The 20,806-nt window shown below is 46.1% G+C and overlaps 2 protein-coding genes across 3 annotated transcripts; one reads left to right on the forward strand and one right to left on the reverse strand.

The window, feature by feature from the left end:
• Positions 1-238: 238 nt before the first annotated feature.
• On the forward strand, positions 239-3,540 carry LOC119295139. 2 transcript variants are annotated; one of them, XM_037573473.1, is made up of 4 exons: positions 239-618; positions 729-965; positions 2,162-2,249; positions 2,549-3,540. In XM_037573473.1, the coding sequence occupies exons 2-4, from the start codon at positions 729-731 to the stop codon at positions 3,196-3,198; spliced, it is 975 nt and encodes a 324-aa protein (XP_037429370.1). In that variant the 5' UTR covers positions 239-618; the 3' UTR covers positions 3,199-3,540. The 2 variants fall into 2 exon arrangements, with proteins under 2 accessions (XP_037429370.1, XP_037429369.1); XM_037573472.1 differs by having other exon boundaries at positions 243-618; positions 724-965.
• A 591-nt stretch (positions 3,541-4,131) lies between these two features.
• Positions 4,132-7,776, reverse strand: LOC119295141. Its single transcript, XM_037573474.1, is given in 5 exon segments — positions 4,132-4,422; positions 5,029-5,356; positions 7,180-7,441; positions 7,444-7,458; positions 7,461-7,776. Coding segments are annotated over 5 exon segments (654 nt in total). The 5' UTR covers positions 7,495-7,776; the 3' UTR covers positions 4,132-4,407.
• Positions 7,777-20,806: the final 13,030 nt, after the last annotated feature.

Here is a 20,806-nt window from a genome sequence, read left to right on the forward strand (position 1 = left end):
CAATGGGAAGCTGCTGCCGCTCTTGTCCTGCTACGCACCTCCCTCTGTAAACTACTGTACAAACATAACATAGGCTAGGGCTCTAGGCTACTGCCTGCACTTTGCTTTTGATCTTGCCACGGCCAGCTTTGGATTTGATATAAATGCAAAACCACTGTTCACAAGGACACAGTGTGACACGGATTTCTCTCACTGCTGCACGGAACCTTAGCATCGTCGAGTGTGCTAGTCGCTGCAACACACACAACACGCCCCGCCTCTTCTGACCATGCATGGACCTCAGCAGTCTCCGCCCATCCCTCTCTCTCTCCAACGTTTGGCTTGATTCTGAGTTTCTGACCATGCATGGATCTCATCAGTCCTCCCCATCCTCTCTCTCTGCAGAGGCGCAGGCGCCCATGGCCAAGGCATTTGATGCGGTTGGCCACCGCATTTGATGCGGTTGGCTCCGGCCGAGGCACCCACTAGTAAATTCTACCTTGGTGTATAAGAAGAGCGAGAGGGAGGAGAGGAGAGGTGGATGGCTGAGAAGTAGAGAAAGCTAAGATCATCGAGCGGGAGAGAACAGAAGAAGGAGGCTGGTGGCCGACTCACTCAAGCTTCGGGTGCCCGCCGGCGGTGCGCTCCCTCTTTCTCTCTCCCTCCCTCCCTCTATCTCTCAAGTTTAACACTAGACTAGACCATGCATCGTATTTTAATCATCATAGGTTGTTTCTTCCTCAGATCAGATGGCGCGTGCTCGTATTCCCGAGCCTAAGATGGACCTCTGCCTACCTCCCACGTTCGCGTATCTTGATCGAAGGGCTGGTATGACTACAAAGAAGATGCCAGGTCCAGTTGTGGCAGCAGAGTGGACCTGCACGAACCGAGGGGGACATAAGAACAACGACTCTGTGCTTAACAATCCTACAAACAACTTTCTTCTCATGCTGCCTCCTCTCTTTTGCAAGGAGTGTCACCGTGTGGTTAGTCCTCCTCCCGTTTACTTCCTGCCTGTTTAAATATGTAGCCCATGCATCCTCCCTTTTTTCCGCTCTTCTTTAGTTTGCTGCTTAAAATTTTAAGTTGATTGAGAAACTAAACTGTTTTTTTCTCCTAATAATTCATGAAAGTAAATAATAAAATTCTTAGTTGTTAGACCAAGATTCCTGGAATAAGATGTGCTCAATGTTGAAGTTGTTCTCTATAAATGTAGTGCATCTGTGAATATAAATTGTTTGTAAGTTGAAGTTTTTTAGTAGAGTACTAGCTAGCTAGTCATTGGAAAAGGACTCCCAGCCCTCGCGCAGTAGTTAGCATTTATTTATTTTTTGAGAAAAGGGAGTAGTTAGCATTTTGTTTTTTTTTTGAGAAAAGGAAGTAGTTAGCAGGATGGAAGGAAGAGCAATACGAAAAGGAGGGGTAGTGTAGATGGTTCCTAGCTGATGCGATTATATTAGAAGGAAAGTATACTTCCCCCCCTCAAATCTGTGCATGCTTGGCGTTCGTGCTGGTGCTGTGCTTGGCAAACATGGCAGACGGGGTGGCTGGATGTTCGTGTGAGGTTATAGGTTCAGTCCAAAAGTGCAAACATGGCAACGGAGCTTGGTCCTTTTGGCCATGGCGGGCCAAGGGAGGTCTCCGGGCACAAGCACGGGCGGCTGGGCATCTACAGACACGCGCAGGGGTGTGTGTGCGCTGTAGTGCGGCAGCGCGGCTCGTCTGGGGGCGTGCTCGCGGTGCGGGACGCGGCTGCAACCTGCAAGGTGGTCAGGCCGTGGCCGGCTAAGCTCGGGGCTATGGCCTCGGCCATGGGTGGCGTAGGCGAGCGGGTGAAGCATGAGGCGAGTTGCGTCTGCGTGGTACAGGAGGGCGCTGGCCGAGCTCAGCCATGGCAGCCGTGTACCGCTAGTGGACGGCCGCGGTGGTGGTTACGGGCTAATTGATCCGGTATTGAAGAGTTGAGGGGGTGATTTAACCAGTTTTAGACTTTGGGGGGGAATTTGATCCAACAAGAGAGATTTGAGGGGAAAAGTATACTTTCTTCTTCTATTAATGAAATGGGCCCAGGCCCCAGGGTAGTACTTGTGTACACCAGAGAGATGGGAGTCTTTTTCCATGACTAGCTAGTACGTAGTATAATTTTACTACAGTATTACTAATTAAATATAAATTGTGGCAGAACCCTGCAGGGTATTGTTGGGATATCCCGCACATCAGCATAAGGGATGTGTTACTTGATTTTCTCGTCCGGAATCAAGGAGATTACAGTAAGTACTAACATCCGACTTACTACTAGTAATTACAAGTCACTCAATTTAATTACTTGTTGCTGCTTATATACAATTAGAGCAGGTCGTAACTTAGGTGTTGGTTTCTTGTTCATGTTAATTAGGCCAGACCGTAATTTAATGCTGCCTTTCCTTCCTAGTAGTAGTAAATATGAAGAAACCGTAGTACAATTCTGGCTAAATCTGGGTTTTCGGGTGGAGCTGATTCATGTTAATTAGGCCAGATTGTAATTAGGCGGTGCTTGCCTGGGCCATATATTAATGTATCCTTTTTGCAGATACGAGCGTGGCGCATGCATTCTTGACTGCTGTGGATGCCATGCGCACGATCCATGAAGCATTTACATTTAGAGCAGAGCCTGGCACGGAACTCGATGATGGGCATCTCTTCACCACGTACATGCGTATCTTCAAGACAGCATTTGGCTACGAGACCGGTCCATGTGCGCACCTGCGATTTAAGAGGCCGGAATGTATCGCTTACATCTTACAGAATCACGGTGTGGGTTTTGATTGCTCGAGCATGCAGGACGGTTATCGACAGAGGGCCACACCAGATTTCACCCAGAAGATAGGCAAAGTCTTTCGCATAGCTAATCGCGGCGGCGTTGGGCGCATCGAGCAAATCATTAGGCTGATAGCTGGAGGATTCCCTCTGTTTTGTCATTATGCTGCTGGGAGAGCATTCGACTTTGTGGATGGAAACGAGGTATATCATGCTCCTGCCAAGGCTGGCATAAATCACGCTGCAGTCTTGATCGGATCAGGCGTACATGAGTATCCAGGTGAAGGATCCAAGATTTACCTCCGCGCACGGGGTTCCAGGGATGACGCCGCTAATCCTCAATCTGCTCTCCAAGGGAAAGGTGGAGACTTCAACATTTGGGCGGAAGACGTCACTGATGTGCTGGGGTTCCATCTAGCCTGAAGCTTGACCTGCTTAATAGTAATGTGTGGGTGGTTCCACATCCGCTGGACAGTAGCACCGCCTTGTGTTCCTTAGTCAGTACTAGTAGTAGTTGTCAATGTTTCCTCCTACTGGTCTGTAATACTAAGCACTTTCGTTGGGTCTCCCTTCTCCAACAAATTTGGTTGTTGATGATGGGTTTCAGATAGACCTAGGGTGTTGCTTTCTAGGAGAGGCTTCAAAAAACAGAGTTGTGGTACTAGTAATTTGTTTGCATAAGACATTCGAGGCTTGTAATTTATGACTGTTTGTACTAGTACGGAGCATGTACTCCGTGTTATCCAACTTCCATTATGTATCGAATATGTAACCATTATTGTAGTAGCTCTGTGTATCCATTGCAGCTCTAGAGTCTAGATGAAGCGATAGAAACAAGAATGGAGGGTAGACTATTGACAAAGCTGTTGGAATGGCAAGGAAGAAGAATCTAGAGATAACAACAGGTAACACAATTGTTCCTACTGTTTTAAATAGTCCCTAGTTTTATTTCTCATGTTTAGGCAAAACTCCTGAGGAAATAGAGTCAACTATTTCTATGATCAAGAGTTTAGAAAAAACTAGGAGTGATTTATTCCTTGCTAATGAGAAGAAAAAAGTTTGCTTTAAAAAATAGTGATGTAGAGTGAATCTGAATTAGTTTTATTAACCTCTCTTTATAAACCCAAGCATAAGCAGACTTGCGCTGGAGGGGTCAGTGTCAAGCCAAAGGTTAGATATGCTAAAAATAATGCATAGTTTCTTTATGGCTGGTATATTTTGGAACGCTAGGGAGTTAGCATTTACTCCCTCCGTTCCGATTTACTCGTCGTGGTTTTAGTTCAAATTTGAACTTAAACCAAGACGAGTAAATTGGAACGGAGGGAGTAACTCTGACACATGCCTACTCCTGCAACCTCTGATAATCGTGGTGAGTGAAATGAAATTTGACTACATTGAGTTTGCATTCCTAAACAAACTTCAGAATGAGTTTAGCATATCTGCACAGCTCGCTCGACGCTAGGCATACAAAGAAGCTCAATGTGAAAGCTCAGCACTAAAAAGAGCTTGTCGAAACATTATGCCAGTAAAAGCTCACCACTAAACATTTCACAGAGGCAAGGGCGATCCGCCACCGGACTAGCCCATGTAGTTCAACGATACTCTGGGAGGGTTAGCAGAAAGGCCATTACATCAAGCTCCCCGTTGCTGAAACAAAAACTCTGTTTCAGTACGTCAAGTTCCAAAGAGTAATTCACTTTCTGGTACAATAACAAATAGTAGTACACTATCAAATGAAAAATGACAAACTCCCTGTAGGTGCAAGTTTCAGCTGAATGTGAACACTAGGAACAACATGTGCTGGAGTAATACTGTAGGTGCAAGTTAATCAGCGCTAGGAACATGTGCTAGAGTATTACTGTAGTGCAAGTTTCAGAATGTGAACACTGGAAAACAACATCTGCTGGAGTACTGATTTTAACTAGAGCACTACTCCAAGTAAAACAACATGTGCTGGAGTAACTTGACAGTACATTGCAATATTTTTAATATTCAGAATTTAGCTACTCCAGAATTTAGTTTGTCAGGACAGCTACAGAATTCAGAGAGATGAAACTGACAAACAAATTATTATGGCACCAAAGTTAAGAGAGATCAAACTGACTATTAGGAGTACTGCAAGGTAATCAGGTAAAATGAAACTAATGCGGCAGTTCACTAAGAGTACATCACTTCTACTCCCTTCGTTCCGAAATATAAGTCGCTGGGCACTTTGTTCCGACCAGGTGAAAACCAGCGAAACGACTAAATTACCTCTCTAATTTTGAATCCTCCACCACCTCCGCCCCCCACCTTCGGCCCCTGCACCAGCATGTCCTCCTCCTCTCCCACGCCCAGGATCTCCTCCTCTCCCACGTCCAGGATCCCCTCGCCCAGGATCTTCCTCCCCAGATGGTGTTGGGCTCTTCCTCGCCCCCGCCCAGGTGGAGGTGAGCTGGTGCTGAGCTCTTCCTCGCCCGTGCCGAGGTGTAGGCGAGCTGGGTGCTCAGGCACTACTGCCGCTGGAGTACTCGGCGCTGGTGCTGAACTCAATTTTGCTCGCCCCAGGTTCATCTCCTCTCCCGATACTCCTCTGCTGTCGCTAGAAACATTGCAAACATAAACAATTTGATGATCATAGACTGAAACTTGCTCTGAGTTTGAGATAAAGAAAATTTTGAATCATAATCTAAGTTTAAGATAAAGAAAACTTTCAATTACTCCAGTTTCAGTACAAGTACTCCTGGAGATCACTATGAATTTGACTGAATTACTCCAGTTCCAGTAGAAGTACATGGAATAGTGTCTAAACAATTCAGATGTTGTAGAGTGCCAACATAAACACTCTGCTACTTACTCCAGGAGATCACTATGAATTTGACTGAATTACTCATGTACCAGAAGATCACTAAAGTAAAGTACAGTCCAGTATTTCACTATGAATTTTTTGCTCATTTTTCTCATAACTTTTGTGCAAACTGAGAGTAGATTGCAGATGGATTATTCATGGAAGAATATACTCAGGTCTTGTACTCAGATACTCAGGTTTTGTAATCAGGTCTTGTACTCGGATACTCAAGTCTTGTAATCAGGTCTTCCAACTTCCAAGTAATGCAACTATGGGCTACTCCCTTGAAGAACAAAACATGTTCAGTAAAGTAAACTTGGCAATAAAAGGAGAGCTTCGACTTAATACTGTAGAGTACTCCAACTTGGAGTACATGCAAGGAGGCAGAACTTGTAGAAGAACTAAACATGGTAACTAACAAGAAGAAACATGACATACTCCTGTAATTTTCAGGAGTAGGATTGTACTGAAGATGTAAGTCAGCAGTGCAAAAATACTGAAGTTATTAAGTCAGCAGTGCCCTTTCTCACATGAAAGTTACCACTAACTACTCCAGTAGTGAATTCACAGGGGCTAGAGGTCTCAAGAAATACTCCTGGAGTATTACCATGCATATATGCAGTTCAAAGTTTACTCTACTTGCGGCAGAGTAATGTTGGGTGGAACAAAAAGGGAGATATATACTTTTATACTGCAAGCACAAGTTAATTTTACACTACAGTAAGAGTAACTAAACTTCGCGTGTCCAAGTGTGTGCTTAGAGCAGCTTGTTTACTCCTGCTGATTTGCTTGCATGTTCAGAATCTGGAAATATTCAGAAGCATGTTCAGAACACTTGCATGTTCAGAGTACTTACTGAAAAATACTGTTAAATCTTGACAAGTTAAATCTTGTTCAATCTTGTTAAATACTCCAAGCAAAATTACTTCACGCATGTACAGTTCAACCTTGTTTACTCCAAGCAAAATTACTGAAAAATTACTGGAGTACACATTTGTAAGGTAAGACCATTTGGCTAATTTATGTGCCACTTGATTTGCATTCCTTGGACAGAACTGAAAGACACTGCATCGATTGATATAGCCAGGGCAAAGCAATCTGCAACGATTGCAGAGTAAGGACTGAGGGCATCAATCTCAGTGGATCAAGCGAATCAGATTTGCTGCAGGCTTGATGAGCTCAAGCGAATCAGATTCAATGGCGCGTACAGCCCAACAAATCCAGCAACTAGAACTACCGCAGTTAAGCGCGCCCTGAGCTACCCAAAAATGGTACATAGGCAACTGGAACTTGTGCATAGGCAACTAAATGTACATAGGCAACTGGAACTTGTGCCACCCCAAAAATTTCTGCAAATTTATGGCATAAATTCTGAATGCCCTATCTTGCTACTCCAAGCAATACTGTCAGTAAAATTTTACTCCAAGCAAATTTCTGCAGAACAAAGGAATACTCTCTTGCTAAGCATATTGGTACAAGGTCCGCCATCATTCATACTCCACTGCGCGACAGCTCCAAGAAAAGCTCGGCAGAGACTGCCGACAGAGAGGGACAGAGAGCGTAGCTAGCACACATACGCGAAGCGTCCCGTCTTCTTGCTGCCGCCGATGCGGGAGATGCTGGCAAAGTCGTCGTCGGTGAAGGCGGCGTCGTTGTGCGCGAGCAGGGCGGGACCCTGCCACTGCGCGAGCGCCGGGGCGAGCAGCGAGTAGGCGCCGTGGGCGCGGAGGTCGAGGCAGACGCGGACCCGCGAGGCCCCGGCATCGTCGGCGTTTTGGATGAGCTCGCGCAGCGCGGTGGTGCCCTCCTGGTAGTTGGCCAGCACCTCGCGGATGCGCGCGTCAGGTCCACCCGCTGCCGAAGTCCTCCAGCAGCATCCCGCCCGGATCCATGTCGCTTCGTCGGCGGCGTCGACGCACGCGGATCCAGCGCCTCCGCCGCCCAGAAGCTCCTCGTCGGCGCCTAAAAATTTAATCTTTTGACCTTGGGATGCTAGATTTCTGGCGCACGCCATGGGAGAAAACGGGGTGGCGGCGGTGGTAGGAAGAAAGGGAGGAAGCACGCGGTGGTGGGGAGAGGAGAGGCCGGCGACGACGGGTAAGTTGAGGAGAGGTGGCCGAGAGGAGGTGATCTGGGAGGGGAACGAGTGGAACGGTTGGAGGGCATTTTTGGAAAGTCCAAAATTTTCGATACGTGCCCAAGATTTGTACGTGAATCTCTTTAACGACATATATAAATCGGAACAGAGGGAGGGGTGTTTTTTTTAACCAGCACTCGTATACACGCGCATACATTTATCCCTACTAGTAAACGTGCACGTGCAACGCACGTATATCCGTGGAACAATGTGTCTCTGCTTTTTGGTTAGAGCTAAAAAATCACTTGGGTAAGTAGATCTCACATGTTCAACATCGACTCAGCTCCCCTGATGTATTGTAAGATGCAGTTGGGTCATTGACATGTGGGCCAAACTGCTGCCAGACCCACCAGTCAGTGGGCCAACTGCACCCTGCAGTACGGCACGGGAGCCTCGTCCGTTCAACATGTGGATGCCTCAAAACCCAACAAAATGGTCAAACTTTCACATTTGTTACTTCTTCTATTAACTGGTTAATTTTTTGATTAACCGGTATCTTAGCTCAGCAAATGTCGAAACATTTCCACTTTGCAACTATTATAGTACATCACAAAAATGGTATCTAAAGATAATTGGTACCAAGGTAAATAAGAGATATTTGGTTGCTCAGTTTAGCCTTCAACAAAATAGCCATTTTCACGTCAAATAAAGATATTCTAAGATAGCAGAAAATTAGGGAACAACATCATGTCTAGATCACACTTGGACTACACAGATCATGTGCCCACTTAACTATGCTTGGTGAACCACAAATATTCCCCAACAAACTGGATGACATAATCCTAATGGTAAACTGAAAACATGTATTGAAGCTAAACATAATTATTTGCTAGGAAAAAAATAAATGTTCTGAGAATTATTATAAACTAACATGAATGAACATTCTGAACATTTTGCCTCTTAGATAAATAATAATGTTAAAAAACATATAAATTTTAGATGGATGCATAATGTTTGTGATGTCACTTGGGATATATTTTTAAAAGTGAACACATCACGTTACCACATAAAAATAATAATATGATGTTTCATCCATTTGGTCTCTAATAAGTTGTAAACGATGAACATCAAATTTACTAATTAATCGTATCAAACCCCCATTGTTAAACATATTGTGTCACTGGACAAGCTAATTCAGCTTGATTCTTCTTAAGACAACATGATTGTAGTATGCAACATGATTTCAGTATACAACATGATTTCAGTATACAACATAAATTGGTCCCAAGAAAAAAGATCTGTTTTAAGAAGGAAATATGGCTACAATTTACACTCTTCGGTATCCCGTACCGTAGGTCGTTCCCTTGATGATTTCTCCCACAGACTCTTGGTAAACTTTCCATTTCCTATGCTTCGGATTGAAGGGGAATCTGTCAAATATTTGCTTAGAAACTGAAATCAGTATGTACTTCCATTTAATTCTAAAAGAACCGGTAATTATAAGCTCTAATTGTGTGGTAGCATCTAGGGTGAGCATACAAAATAAAATCATATGCATTTTGGGCTCTGACAATTCAACTCTGTCAAACAACAAAGTGAGTAGAAATATGTGGAATGGATGGCAATATATTCAAGTGAAATTACTCACACTTGTAATTTTAGTCCATAATGCCTTCTACCATGGTCTACAACTTATACATATGTCATATGCTAGTACTACACGGTGCATAACTACATTATAGAAGACAATGCAATTGGCGACTGTTTTTTCAGGAGGGGTCATGTTCATATTGTGAGATGAACCAGTTGCATATAAATCTCAAAATACAGAACCAGGAAGAAAGGCAAGGATACCCAGCAGTACATACACCTAAGAGCACCTCAATATGACCAATAAATATAAAATATGAAAGTAACAAAAGAGAGCATGCTAGGAGTCTACATCCAATTTTCTGATAATTTTTATTATTCTGGCTCCCTCATCTGCCATGTTTATTGTGCTTTTTAACTTCTAAAAAGAAAATGGTTGCTCTTTTATAAGTAGTAAAGATAGCGATGCAGGAAAACTCACTCACAAATAGCTAATCATAAGGCTACTGAATATGAAACAAGAAAAAAAACTGATTTCATCAATAGCCATGTTTCCTTACTTGCCAGTCGTATAAAATAGAGCTAATTACTCGAGCTTCTTCTAAAATTAGGATCAAAGGCTAATGCACGTCTTCACTAATATGAAATACGCATATCCGAAACAAAACTTTGGAGGAAGACTTTAAGAAATAAGACATACGACAAAAGTAATAACAATGAAGGAAGCAAACAAAAGAGATAGTTAAACCCAAATATGTCAAGCTGGCAGTTGTGTCCTTGACTTTTTTTTAGCTTAGTCCTTGAGTATTATGAAGAGGACAACTTTGTCCCCTTTGAAGAAACAAGTCAGACCTGCATATATTGGACAAATTTGTCCCCTTCGAAGAAACAAGTCAGGCCTGCATATATATGACCAATTGTCACATATATCTAGAGCAAAACAAACAAAATGAAAGTACTGTTTTACCTTTTTACTGTGAAGGCTGCATATTCATACATTTTCCATTGTCATCACTACCAAGTTAACACATGAGAGATATATCAATGCATTATCAACTTGAATATTTGGCTGCTCAATTTCAACAGTACAATCTAGTAGCAGAGGGCAACAATAAAAGAATTTACCTCTTGTCTCATGTCCTTACTGATGCCTTTGCCATATCAAAAATCTTCCTCCAGCCTTCCATTTGACCGTACTTCTGAAATCACCGTGCTGCAGAAAGAAACACCAAGTTCAGCAAGCCAAATGTTCATTTCTATTCTATATATTACCAAACTATAAAATTTGTAAGTTAGGTCTCAAAAGTTCAGCGAGCCAAAAGTTTATTCCAGTCAAGTTTTTTATTGGACATCCTATATCGCTTAGATGTGCAAGTCCAGCAATGGATTTGCATTGTACATCCTATAGTAGTATCCATATCTACATCAAGTAGTACATGTCTTGCTATCTTGTAATTTAAATCTATTAAGCATGAATAGTTCATGATTATTCTGAGCAAAACTGGCAATATAAGGATTGTCCAGTGAAGCATGCTCCCTACACTGTACACTAAAAGAGAATGATTGGATTGGTATAACGTGACTGAAGTAACAGAACTTATATCGAGTGAAATGAACCTGAAAAGATTTGCAAGTGAAAGCCCATAAAATAAATTTGATCTTCTCACCATCATTTTGTACAAGCACAATCTGCTTTCTTCCTGTGCATAAAAAATGTTCCAAGTTTTCAGCCTTCTCAATCCTGCAAGAAAGAAAGGGTGGTTTCTCTATGGTCGAAAGGTTGTCTAGCTAGCTTGTTCATGCATGCTTGTCTCCCAAAATCAATCAATATGCGTTCTTGCAAGCACTTGTACGTGCATGATGCTATGGCCGAAAGCACTTCAGACATACACCTCTGACAAATCACTGCAGGACCTAATTCCGTTTGATGCTGCAAACCTTTAGGGATCTAAAGTCAGCTTTAAAATTAGTCAAAGACCTTGTGAGATTAATATTCCACTTATTAGGATTAACTATAAAAATCAGCTAGGTTGATTTGTACAACAAATTGCAAAAAGATTACTCAGATAAATCAATAAGCGTAAAAGGATGTGGCCAGATAGATTCATCTAATTTTTATGTTTTGCCAGGATATGGCCAGATCGATTCATCGACAAATAACTTGAACCAACAAAAGCCAGCACGGCACTGATTGCTAATTAAGCTACGGACCCATGATGCGACTGGCCTCGGCGACCATGGACGGGTGTGGTTTGGGGGTGGAGGTAGGGATCAGCAGCAGCAATTCTCCCGTGATCTCGACATCGGATCGCATGCCGCAGCACCACCTCCGTCTATGCATGGCAGCGTCAAATAGCGAGCGAGGAGGGCGGACGGATCCCGCGTTGGTGTTGATGCATCGGCTCCGTGCTGGTTGACCAGGAGGCCGGGAGCCTCAGTGGCCACCCAGGCGCGTGGCGGCGGCGGGAGAGCGCGGAGGGGCGGCGGCCGAGCGCGGAGGCGCGCGTGCCCTGCCCAGGAGGGCGTCGTGGGGGAGGCGAGGAGGGCTGGTAGTTTTTTCCTTTTTGTCGTGCGTTGCTAGCGTGATTGTAGGCGTAGGAGTTGCGGACGTGCCGCCGATTACGCTTTGAGAAAAAACGTACTTGGCGGACGATTTTCTGGCAGAGTGCGTTCGTCCGTTCGCTTCTTTAATAGTAGTATAGATGCCAGGATATGGCCAGATCGATTCATCGGCAAATAACTTGAACCAACAAAAGCCAACACGGCACACTGATTGCTAATTAAGTTATGGCAAACGTACCCATGATGCGACTGGCCTCGGCGACCATGGGCGGGTGTGGTTTGGGGGTGGAGGTAGGGATCAGCAGCAGCAATTCTTCCGTGATCTTGACATCGGATCGCATGCCGCAGCACCACCTCCGTCTATGCATGGCAGCGTCAAACAGCGAGTGAGGAGGGCGGACGGATCCCGCGTTGGTGTCGATGCATCGGCTCCGTGCTGGTTGACCAGGAGGCCGGGAGCCTCAGTGGCCACCCAGGCGCGTGGCGGCGGCGGGAGAGCGCGGAGGGGCGGCGGCCGAGTGCAGAGGCGCGCGCGCCCTGCCCAGGAGGGCGTCGTGGGGGAGGCGAGGAGGGCTGGTAGTTTTTTCCTTTTTGTCGTGCGTTGCGAGCGTGATTGTAGGCGTAGGAGTTGCGGACGTGCCACCGATTACGCTTTGAGAAAAAACGTACTTGGCGGACGATTTTCTGGCAGAGTGCGTTCGTCTGTTCGCTTGTTTAATAGTAGTATAGATGAACGCACACACACAGAAAGTTGTAGCCATTCTTGATCTATCACGGAAACAAACTACAACTTTATCAGAATATGGATGGAGGCCACCAGAATCAGGTCACATATCTATCACCACTGATGATGCTATAGATTTCGATTCAGGCGCTGCAGTTGCTGGAGGTGTGGCGCGATCTGAACATAAACTATTTGGCTCTTGGTGTAAACCATATATTGGGATCACTGACCCACTAGTTGCTGAAGCAATGACACTGCATGATGGTGTTCTTTTTGCAAATCTTTGAGGATTCACGCATGTGATAATGGAGGTGGACTGCATGGAGATGGTCAACCTCTGGAACACTCGTCACAATTCGACATCAGTTGTGGCTCCTATGTTAGTTGAAATTGGAGAGCTAGCTCATGTTTTTTCTCTTTTTGTAATTCAATATGTAAATCGGTCAGCAAATGTTCCGGCTCATTTGTGTGCGAGGTGTGCCTGCACCCTACATGTAACAGAAAGCTGGCTCGATGAGACCCCAAGCTTTCTTGTGACTAGCCTTCTTGTTGATTGTCCGAGGAATGCTTTCGTTTGAATAAAGCTCTCTAAATTGCCCGCAAAAAAATACGCACACCCTACCCCTATGAGCACCTCTGAAAGACTGAGCCGGCGTATCATCTTGAAATTTACGAAGTCACCGTAGTCACCTCGTCATTGACAGGAACGTCCCCTCCCATTGAATGTGCATCGCCGGAAATCCTGAAATAACCCAGGAATAAACGCGGGTACCAGGACTTGAACCCTGGTGGGCCGGGGATACCACAGTCCCTCTAACCATCCAACCACAGGTTGGTTCGCAGAGGGAGTAGTGTTCAAGCCATTTAAATCATGTTAACTAAGCCTATCCCATTGTTAAATTTTGGACCAAGATGATGGCCTCTCAAGGCACTTGCATTTGTGGCCGTCGGATCGAGCTTCCAAATGAATCCGGGCTGTTAGATCTTGAGATGAACTGGTCCTAGCCATCGGACAAAGTTGATGTGACAAGCAATGAATAGTGCCCGTTGATTTTCACACGCTCTATCTGACGATGACATGTACCTAGGGTAGGGTCATAGGCCTGACCTAGACGCCCTACCCAAGGACACTGCCCTAGAATCAAAGACATTCAAAGTCCAACAGAAGATACCGACTGAAATCACCTTTGGAGTGCAATCCACTCGACCAGCTATTCCACTCGAATACTCCAATTCCACTCGACCAAGATAGCGTCATTCGACCATACTGAAAAATCACTCGGAGTGTAGAAGACCTACAGTTGCCCCAATATGGCAACGGTCAGGCGTTCACTCCGTAGTCTTAAAGATCATTAATAGTCATTTATAGCAGGCGTTACCAGTAACGCTCCTACCTTAACTTACATTGAACCCTGTGTAACTGAGGGCTGGAGGGGCCTGGCGTACTCTATATAAGTCACCCCCTCCTCTGGCACAAGGGTTCGCACCCCCTGTAACTCACACGCATATTCCAGTCGACAAGCCTCCGGGCACCGAGACATAGGGCTGTTACCTCCTCCGAGAGGGGCCTGAACTCGTAAACTTGCGTGTACAACCTCGTCGCAGCTAGGGCCTTGCCTCCTCCTACGTACCCCCTATTCTTACTGTCAGACTTACTCCCACGATAGTTGGCACCCACCATGGGGCCGGCGTCTTAGCGACTTCCAGTGAGGTTGCAGTTTTTCCGATCTCCATCAACATGGTTTCTGATGGTGGTTTGGCTTTGGGCCGCGAGATCCGTCTCGGTGCGCTCGTTTTCATCGCCGACGACTCCGCCTGGATCCAAGAGGCCCCCTCAACATCGAGGCCCTTCCCATCCGTGGGGCGGCGCACTTTCGAGCGAGCGCCTGCGGAAACCCTCGACTCAGTACTGGTCGGTTCCTGCAGCGCCCACACTCCCCGATGTACGCCGTTGCAAGCGATCCGGTCGATTGCGGTTCCAGCGGTGGGTGAGGCATGCGGTGGTTCGACAGTCGACCACCCCTCAAGTCGCGGCAATCGAGCCCGGTGAATCTCTCCACGGACCATTCGATCTGTCGACTGGTTCTACGGACACTCTTTCCAAGTGCGAAAGCAGCGACCCTGTGGCGGAAGTCCTCATGGTTGACTCCTGTCGCAGCCCGCCTGGGTTCCATGCGACGGCGGCGGTGATGGCCCGTCGTACGTTCATGATGAATATAATCCCCAAGCCCTCACTTCAGAGCAGAGAGAAGAGCTGCATCACTGCAACATGGAGGTTCTCAAGACCCCCATCGCGGGGGAGACCTTCGAGGCTCAGGCCTTAAAGGCTGCGCGCCTGGCCACCTTGGCTGAGCGCACGCGTCTAGAGAATCGCCAACATTCACTCGACGAACGCGCCCGTCGACAGATCCCCGAATCCAATCGACGGCAACGACAATTGTTTCCGCCTGAACCTTAGGTATACCACACTCCGGTCCAAAATCTTGCAGCTGCAGCACGTATAGCGGAGTCAATTTAGCCATCTTGTTCAGAAGCTGGTAGAGGTTTGCTGCAGATCTGAGCACTGCTCCGAGCTACAGGTGAACAAAACTCAACTGTTTATCAGTCGCGTAACAGAATCCATAGCAGATCTGTGGTTGCATACATAGTCCAGTCGGCACATAGTTCGAGATCGCCTCCGCGGCATGACGGTCGTGGTCATCAAACAGTATGATCATTGATATGCCTGTGATGACCACCGCCGAGTGCCTACGCCCCCTTCGAGGGGTGGATCATACGTGCCCCTACGGTATGATGATAGGCGTCCGTATGGTGATGAGCGGAGAGCTCCAGTCGACCCAAAAGAGCCTGGGTTCGATGAGAGATCACTCCTCATACAAGGTTTGGTCGACAGAGGCCGAACACACAAAGAAGGACGAGACAGAGACCGTCCGAGTGGGGGCAGATCATTTGTTTACGGGCCTGAATGTTTCAGTAGAGCCATCTGAGCCGCCAAGATCCCTCCCAACTTCAGATTGGCAACGGGCGTTAGTAAGTTCACTGATGAGTCGAAGCCTGACACATGGCTAGACGATTATCGAGTGGTAATGCAGATTGGTGGAGGCAATGATGAAGTAGCCATGAAGCATCTCTCCCTGATGCTCGAGGGTTCGACCAGAGCTTGGTTGAATCAGTTGGCCCCTGGAAGTATTTTCTGTTGGGAAGAGTTAGCCCGAGTGTTTATCAAAACATTCGAGGGCACTTGCAAGTGACCTACTGGGCTGACTGAATTTGTACCATTGCGTCTAGAAACCAAATGAGACTTTGAGAGACTACATCCAAAGATGGACTACCCTTCATCATAGAATGGAAAATGTGTCACAGCACCAAGCAGTTTGCTCCTTCAAAGAGGGCGTCCGTTATAGAGAGCTCGATTTGAAGTCCGGTCGGTCCGGAGACATGTCTCTAGGCTGAATGATGGAAATAGTCACTGATGTCGGCTAGGACTACGTCGGTATTTCCCCAAGGAGGAAGGGATTGTTGGAAATATGCCCTAGAGGCAATAATAAAATGGTTATTATTATATTTCTTTGTTCATGATAATTGTCTGTTATTCATGCTATAATTGTATTATCCGGAAATCGTAATACACGTGTGAATACATAGACCACAACATGTCCCTAGTGAGCCTCTAGTTGACTAGCTCGTTGATCAACAGATAGTCGTGGTTTCCTGACTATGGACATTGGATGTCATTGATAACGGGATCACATCATTAGGAGAATGATGTGATGGACAAGACCCAATCCTAAGCATAGCTCAAAGATCGTGTAGTTCGTTTAGCTAGAGCTTTTCCAAATGTCAAGTATCATTTCCTTAGACCATGAGATTGTGCAACTCCCGGATAGCGTAGGAGTGCTTTGGGTGTGCCAAACGTCACAAGTAACTGGGTGACTATAAAGGTACACTACGGGTATCTCCGAAAGTGTCTGTTGGGTTGGCACGAATCGAGACTGGGATTTGTCACTCCGTATGACGGAGAGGTATCTCTGGGCCCACTCGGTAATGCATCATCATAATGAGCTCAATGTGACCAAGCGTCTAGTCACGGGATCATGCATTACGGTACGAGTAAAGTGACTTGCCGGTAACGAGACTGAACGAGGTATTGGGATACCGACGATCGAGTCTCGGGCAAGTAACGTACCGATTGACAAAGGGAATTGTATATGGGGTTGTTTGAATCCTCGACATCGTGGTTCATCCGATGAGATCATCGAGGAGCATGTGGGAGCCAACATGGGTATCTAGATCCCGCTGTTGGTTATTGACCGGAGAGGCGTCTCGGTCATGTCTGCGTGTCTCCCGAACCCGTAGGGTCTACACACTTAAGGTTCGGTGACGCTAGGGTTGTAGAGATATGAGTATGCAGTAAACCGAAAGTTGTTCGGAGTCCCGGATGAGATCTCGGACGTCACGAGGAGTTCTGGAATGGTCCAGAGGTAAAGAATTATATATATAGGAAGTCGAGTTTCGGCCATCGGGAAAGTTTCGGGGGTCACCGGTATTGTACCGGGACCACCGGAAGGGTCCCGAGGGTCCACCGGGTGGGGCCACCTATCCCGGAGGTCCCCATGGGCTGAAGTGGGAGGGGAACCAACCCCTGGTGGGCTGGTGCGCCCCCCCTTCGGCCCCCTTGCGCCTAGGGTTGGAAACCCTAGGGGTGGGGGGCGCCTCCACTTGCCTTGGGGGGCAAGCCACCCCCTTGGCCGCCGCCCCCCTAGGAGATCCCATCTCCTAGGGCCTGCGCCCCCTAGGGGCCCTATATAAAGAGGGGGGAGGGAGGGCAGCCGCAACCCATGCTCTTGGCGCCTCCCTTCCCCCTTGCTACACCTCTCCCTCTCGCAGACGCTTGGCGAAGCCCTGCCGGGATCCCTGCTGCATCCACCACCACGCCGTCGTGCTGCTGGATCTCCATCAACCTCTCCTTCCCCCTTGATGGATCAAGAAGGAGGAGACGTCTTCCCCAACCGTACGTGTGTTGAACGCGGAGGTGCTGTTCGTTCGGCACTAGGATCATCGGTGATTTGGATCACGACGAGTACGACTCCCTCAACCCCGTTCTTTTGAACTCTTCCGCTCTCGATCTACAAGGTTATCTAGATGCACTCCTCTCTCTCGTTGCTAGATGAACTCATAGATTGATCTTGGTGATCCCGTAGGAAATTTTTTATTTTCTGCAACGTTCCCCAACAGTGGCATCATGAGCCAGGTCTATGCGTTGTTCTCTTTGCACGAGTAGAACACAATTTTGTTGTGGTCATAGATGTTGTCAACTTTCTTGCCACTACTAGTCTTATTTTGCTTCAGCGGTATTGTGGGATGAAGCGGCCCGGACCGACCTTACACGTACGCTTACGTGAGATAGGTTCCACCGACTGACATGCACTAGTTGCATAAGGTGGCTAGCGGGTGTCTGTCTCTCCCACCTTAGTTGGAGCGGATTCGATGAAAAGGGTCCTTATGAAGGGTAAATAGAAGTTGACAAATCACGTTGTGGCTTTCACGTAGGTAAGAAAACGTTCTTGCTAGATCCCTTTTGCAGCCACGTAAAAGATGCAACAACAATTAGAGGACGTCTAACTTGTTTTTGCAGCAATTGCCTTGTGATGTGATATGGCCAGAAGTTGTGATGAATGATATATATGTGATGTATGAGATCATGTTCTTGTAATAGGAATCACGACTTGCATGTCGATGAGTATGACAACCGGCAGGAGCCATAGGAGTTGTCTTAATTATTGTATGACCTGCGTGTCAATGAATTAACGCCATGTAATTACTTTACTTTATTGCTAAACCGTTAGCCATAGTAGTAGAAGTAATAGTTGGCGAGCAACTTCATGGAGACACGATGATGGAGATCATGATGATGGAGATCATGGTGTCATGCCGGTGACGAAGATGATCATGGAGCCCCGAAGATGGAGATCAAAGGAGCTATATGATATTGGCCATATCATGTCACTACTATTTGATTGCATGTGATGTTTATCATGTTTTTGCATCTTGTTTACTTAGAACGACGGTAGTAAATAAGATGATCCCTCATAATAATTTCAAGAAGGTGTTCCCCCTAACTGTGCACCATTGCGAAAGTTCGTCGTTTCGAAGCACCACGTGATGATCGGGTGTGATAGATTCTAACGTTCACATACAACGGGTGTAAGACAGATTTACACATGCAAAACACTTAGGTTAACTTGACGAGCCTAGCATGTACAGACATGGCCTCGGAACACAAGAGACCGAAAGGTCGAACATGAGTCATATGGAAGATACGATCAACATGGAGATGTTCACCGATGATGACTAGTCCATCTCGCGTGATGATCGGACACGGCCTAGTCGACTCGGATCATGTATCACTTAGATGACTAGAGGGATGTCTAATCTGAGTGGGAGTTCATTAAATAATTTGATTAGATGAACTTAATTATCATGAACTTAGTCTAAAAACCTTTGCAAATATGTCTTGTAGATCAAATGGCCAACGCTCATGTCCACCTCAACTTCAACACGTTCCTAGAGAAAACCAAGCTGAAAAATGATGGCAGCAACTATACGGATTGGGTCCGGAACCTGAGGATCATCCTCATAGCTGCAAAGAAAGATTATGTCTTAGAAGCACCGCTAGGTGAAGCTCCCATCCCAGAGAACCAAGACATCATGAACGCTTGGCAGTCTCGTGCTGATGATTACTCCCTTGTTCAGTGCGGCATGCTTTACAACTTAGAACCAGGGCTCCAAAAGCGTTTTGAGCAACACGGAGCATATGAGATGTTCAAAGAGCTGAAAATGGTTTTCCAAGCTCATGCCCGGGTCGAGAGATATGAAGTCTCCGACAAGTTCTTCAGCTGTAAGATGGAGGAAAATAGTTCTGTCAGTGAGCACATACTCAAAATGTCTGGGTTGCACAACCGCTTGACTCAGCTGGGAGTTAATCTCCCGGATGACGCGGTCATTGACAGAATCCTTCAGTCGCTTCCACCGAGCTACAAGAGCTTTGTGATGAACTTCAATATGCAGGGGATGGAAAAGACCATTCCTGAAGTATATTCAATGCTGAAATCAGCAGAGGTAGAGATCAAAAAGGAACATCAAGTGTTGATGGTGAATAAAACCACTAAGTTCAAGAAAGGCAAGGGTAAGAAGAACTTCAAGAAGGACGGCAAGGAAGTTGCCGCGCCCGGTAAGCCAGCTGCCGGGAAGAAGTCAAAGAATGGACCCAAGCCTGAGACTGAGTGCTTTTATTGCAAAGGGAAGGGTCACTAGAAGCGGAACTGCCCCAAATACTTAGCGGACAAGAAGGCCGGCAACACTAAAGGTATATGTGATATACATGGAATTGATGTGTACCTTACCAGTGCTTGTAGTAGCTCCTGGGTATTTGATACCGGTGCCCTTGCTCATATTTGTAACTCAAAGCAGGAGCTGCGGAATAAGCGGAGACTGGCGAAGGACGAGGTGACGATGTGCGTCGGCAATGGTTCCAGAGTCGATGTGATCGCCGTCGGCACGCTACCTCTGCATTTACCTACGAGATTAGTTTTAAACCTCAATAATTGTTATTTAGTGCCAGCTTTGAGCATGAAAATTGTATCTAGATCTCGTTTAATACGAGATGGCTACTCATTTAAATCCGAGAATAATGGTTGTTCTATTTATATGAGAGATATGTTTTATGGTCATGCCCCGATGGTCAATGGTTTATTCTTAATGAATCTCAAACGTGATGTTACACATATTCATAGTATGAATACCAAAAGATGTGAAGTTGATAACGATAGTCCCACATACTTGTGGCACTGCCACCTTGGTCACCAAGCGCATGAAGAAGCTCCATGCTGATGGACTTTTAGAGTCTCTCAATTATGAATCATTTCACACATGCGAACCATGCCTCATGGGCAAAATGAACAAGACTCCGTTCTCCGGAACAATGGAGCGAGCAACCAACTTATTGGAAATCATACATACTGATGTGTGCGGTCCAATGAGCGTTGAGGCTCGCGGAGGATATCGTTATGTTCTCACTCTCACTGATGACTTGAGCAGATATGGGTATGTCTACTTGATGAAACACAAGTTTGATACCTTTGAAAAGTTCAAGGAATTTTAGAATGAGGTAGAGAATCAACGTGACCGAAAAATAAAGTTCTTACGATCAGATCGTGGAGGAGAATATTTAAGTCACGAATTTGGTACGCAC

Source organism: Triticum dicoccoides, chromosome 4B (genome assembly GCF_002162155.2).
Source record: "Triticum dicoccoides isolate Atlit2015 ecotype Zavitan chromosome 4B, WEW_v2.0, whole genome shotgun sequence".
Lineage (NCBI taxonomy): Eukaryota > Viridiplantae > Streptophyta > Magnoliopsida > Poales > Poaceae > Triticum > Triticum dicoccoides.